This window comes from Macadamia integrifolia, chromosome 10 (genome assembly GCF_013358625.1).
Source record: "Macadamia integrifolia cultivar HAES 741 chromosome 10, SCU_Mint_v3, whole genome shotgun sequence".
Taxonomy (NCBI): domain Eukaryota; kingdom Viridiplantae; phylum Streptophyta; class Magnoliopsida; order Proteales; family Proteaceae; genus Macadamia; species Macadamia integrifolia.
The window spans coordinates 27,766,219-27,770,245 of NC_056566.1; the positions used below are offsets into that span (position 1 = coordinate 27,766,219).

At 36.2% G+C, this 4,027-nt stretch overlaps 1 protein-coding gene across 1 annotated transcript in view; it reads left to right on the plus strand.

The window, feature by feature from the left end:
* Window positions 1–2,958, plus strand: part of LOC122091522 (metal tolerance protein 2-like) — a gene marked incomplete at its 3' end in the record, with an annotated part of 12,878 nt that extends 9,920 nt beyond the window's left edge. Inside the window, 2 exon segments of the mRNA XM_042661520.1 lie at window positions 2,699–2,790; window positions 2,884–2,958. Of these exon segments, the coding sequence (XP_042517454.1) occupies window positions 2,699–2,790; window positions 2,884–2,958 (167 nt within the window).
* Between the last annotated feature and the right edge of the window lie 1,069 nt (window positions 2,959–4,027).

The window sequence follows — 4,027 nt, forward strand, 5'->3', positions numbered from 1 at the left end:
GGGGGGGGGGGGGGGGTTGGTGATGAATAAGGTGTATGTTAGGTAACTGTAATAATTAGTTTAGTATGTCTTAATTTCAAGATCCAAAAATAGGGCTTTGCTTAGAAGTTAGCACTCGGATTTGGCTCGTCTCCAATTCCTACCTCTCCAATTCCCTACCAATTCCACTTAATCTAGCAACACCTGTCCTCCAAACGATCCAACGGTTCCTATATCGTAGAAACCTAAAACCGCTTAACCTTTTTGCAAAACCAAACCAAAACCGTCTTCCTCTTTTCGATACTCACGCCAAAACCCAAAACCGTCTCTCCCCAAAACACTCTTTCACTCAATCCCTAAGATGGAATGAAGCAGGACAACAAGGAGAAAGATCGAAAGAAAAGAGGCGGTTGACAACCGTGGGTTTCACACACTTGACAACCTTCTTTATTTAGGTTTCTTTAAAGTACAAAACCGATCTCATTTATTGTTCATGATCTGTATAACCACATTATTAATCAAGCACTCAATATTTCTGTACTGTGGCTAACTGGATCCAATTTCTTGGTAGTAATGGAATTTCAAAGACTATAGTGGCTATCGAATCGTCATTATTATAATTCCCTTCTTTATAGATATGGCAATTAAAGGAATATGGTAGTGCAAGTAAGGTTGTCAAGTTGCGAGTGACTTGCGACCAGGAGTGGCCAGTGGAGGCTGTGTTTGGTGGAGAAGGACAGTCTCACTGTCCTTCAGACCCAAATGTACGAAGACAGTGATCCATTTGTTCTGAATTCTAAATGGTATGAATAGAGAAAAATGATGAAAGGACCAATACATTAATCAGGAGACCCAATTTAGGCCCAAGATTACTTTTACACATTCAGTATTTTGATACAGTAAGATATATTTTCTAGGAGACCCAAGGTTGTCAACTGCCTCTTTTCTTTTAATATTCTTCCTTGTTGTCCTGCTTCGTTTTCTTCTTCTTCTTCCTCTTCCTCAGATCTTCTTCTTTCTTCTTCAGATCTTCTTCTCCTTGCTTCCTTCCTTCTTAGGGATTGAGTGAAAGAGTGTTTTGGGGAGAGACGGTTTTGGGTTTTGGCGTGAGTATCGAAAAGAGGAAGATGGTTTCCGGTTTGGTTTTGCAAAAATGTTAAGCGGTTTTAAGTTTCAGGTTTCTATGTTATAGGAACCGTTGGAGGACAGGTGTCGCTAGATTAAGTGGAATTGGTAGGGAATTGGAGAGGTAGGAATTGGAGACGAGCCAAATAGCTCTCAGGTAGCTTAAAGCTATTCAAGAATGACCAGAAAATAAAACCAACTACTAGAAGATGGTTGGTGGGGGGAATACGGGACAGAGGAGATGGATCTGCTGGTAGTTGAAAAGAGAGAGAAGAGGGCAAGTCCCATCTCAACTGATGGGAGTGAAGAGAGAGGAATGAAAAACCATCTCAACTGATTAACTAACCAATCTAATTCTATTTCATTCAATCAAATCATATGAGGCCATTAGCCATTACATGTATTTATGAAGCTGAACAGAAAAAGGAAGTAAAACAGAATTCTAAACTGCCTTAAACTCTCCAATCGTGGGCTGCTGTTGAAGATTCCCAACTTGACTCAAATAACAAAAAAAATCAACCAAAGGGAAACTCCTCTAGTCATTGGCTAACTTGGAGTGACCTAATTTATCTTAACAACATAACTAATAATGCAAAAACTTAACCCACTTATAGACTTATAGTGTCCTAATCCAGCCGGCCCCCACTTTTACAATAAAAATAAGTTATTATAAACCACTACACAACTTAAGACCCCTTCTGTGGGATTATAAAAGATGCAAGGGGTAGAATGATAAAGTTGATGAGAAGTTATTACCCAATTTATAAGGACGACAAACATTTTGGAATATCCTAAAAAGGAGAGTTTTTGCGTGCAGAGGGAGTAAAAAGAAGTTAAATAAGATTATTCAAGATTGGATGTTGAAACTTGGAGTCTTGTGTGAGTTCATTGTGAGTCATCTGTAAGCTTTTATCAAGTGAAGTTTATTGATCCTTTGACCAGTAAAACTTACAGAATTCCCATCTTACTTTACATCTAACAGTTATGCTGTATACTTTATACTTAAAACTCAGCAGTGTGAAGGTACCAGCTAGTTCAGCTGGTAGTTCTTTGGGTTGTTGTAAACTAGACCTGGGGTTGAGTCCTGCCTTCACTCACCCCTCTCTATATCCTCCCCTACTTTTCACTGTACTTGAGTTGATTTGGGCTACTTGTACTGTGGATAAGATGTTTAAGTCAAACAACATTTATGCAATGTATATCCTACAAATTACATGTCCATGTATTAAATGTGGCACAAATGGTTTTGATCTTATATTAAGGTCTTAATATATTTGATTTATCAAAACAAAAAATATCTTAACTCATCACTTTCCAACAGTTGCATTGAGAACCTTGAGGCACTGGCTGTGTTGTTATAACCATTCTATTCCAAAGTGTACTTCCATTAATTAAAATGGTCTAAATTAATGAATAGGTTGGAGTGTTGAACAATAGTATATATGTGATTTAGGGCATTAAAAGTTCTTTCTTAACACCACACCTTTGTCCTTGAATATGCACATAGTGGACGAGCTCTGACCATGTTCCTTATCTTGTATCTGCAACATATTATTGTTGCCACTTATTAGTTTCTTGCTGAAATAAATTTCAGAAGATGGTTGTTGAGCGCATAACAAGACACTTGTTACAAGGCAAAATTTTACTCCAGGTTGAGGTATCCATGCCTCATGAGATGTTGATCAGGTAAACTTAACTTGAACAATGCTTGATAAGCATTTTTTATTTGTGATTAGCTTTTAGGAAACTACTAATCATCTCTTTAATTTGCCTTCACAGGGGTGCAATCGATGTGGCAAAAAGAGCAGAAATGGAAATTTTGAAGGCGATCCCTAATGTAAACCAAGTGAGCATTCTATTGAGGTTAGGGCATCCAATTGCCCCACCTGGAGGCCATGAAAATTTGTAAACTTGTGGAGGTTTTTCTTATTGAAGGGAAAATGCTCGTTCATATCATGTTCAGTGGAAATAATGATGTAAATTCTTGATTTCTTGTAAAGCAGATGTTAAATTTGCAGGCCCAAACAAGCTCTTCGTTGAGGAAGCCAGAGTCTTAGGATGTCTTGGATCTTCATTTTCAACCATTTTCCCGTTGATCAATGAAACTTGTAACAAGATTTACTAGTCTTTCACAGTTTTAAAACTGAAGTGAAATCAAACTGTGAAAAGACATTCATGGCAGCCCAATAACATGGGGAAGTGAAGCCAAACAAAATATATTCATCCTCAATTGTTTAGGCTATGTTTGGTAATGAAAAAAAATATAAAAATAAAATAAGAAAAGGTTGGATATACCATCGATATCAAGTATGCTAGTATCCATTGTGTCTATCTCTCTCTTCCTTTTTTTTTAAATGATCTCCATATCCTTCCTGAATGATACTCCATCATATGTTCCTAGTATAAAAATAGTTTAAAATAGTTTGAAACAGAAAAAAAAAAAATTATGTAATTATAATTATGATTTTTATCTTATTATGTTATTTTAATATCTTTTTCTAGAATACCAAACATTGCCTTAGGCCAAAAAATATATATTTTAAGGTTTTTTAACTTGTTATTTTTTTCGTAAACCCTAGGTGAAAGAGTCGCAAGATTCGCAACCACTCACAGGTGGGTGAGTGAAAAGATTCTCTACTAACTGGCAGTGAGGAAAAAAATTGGTTCTAAAAGAAAAAAAGAAAATAATGCCATAGCTTCAAGTTTAAGGCTCCGTTTGCTATCGTTCTAAAAAAATGTTTCTAAAGTTTTTTTGTTCTATTGGAACGAAAAAACGAAATCTTCTGTTTGGTGCACTTATGGTCCGTTTCTGTTTGTTTGGAACAAAAAATGAAAAAAAAAAACTGAAAAAACAAGATTGGACGAAACTCCAAAACTTCCCAATTTCGTTCCATTTTACAAAAAAATGAACTAACATTCCCGA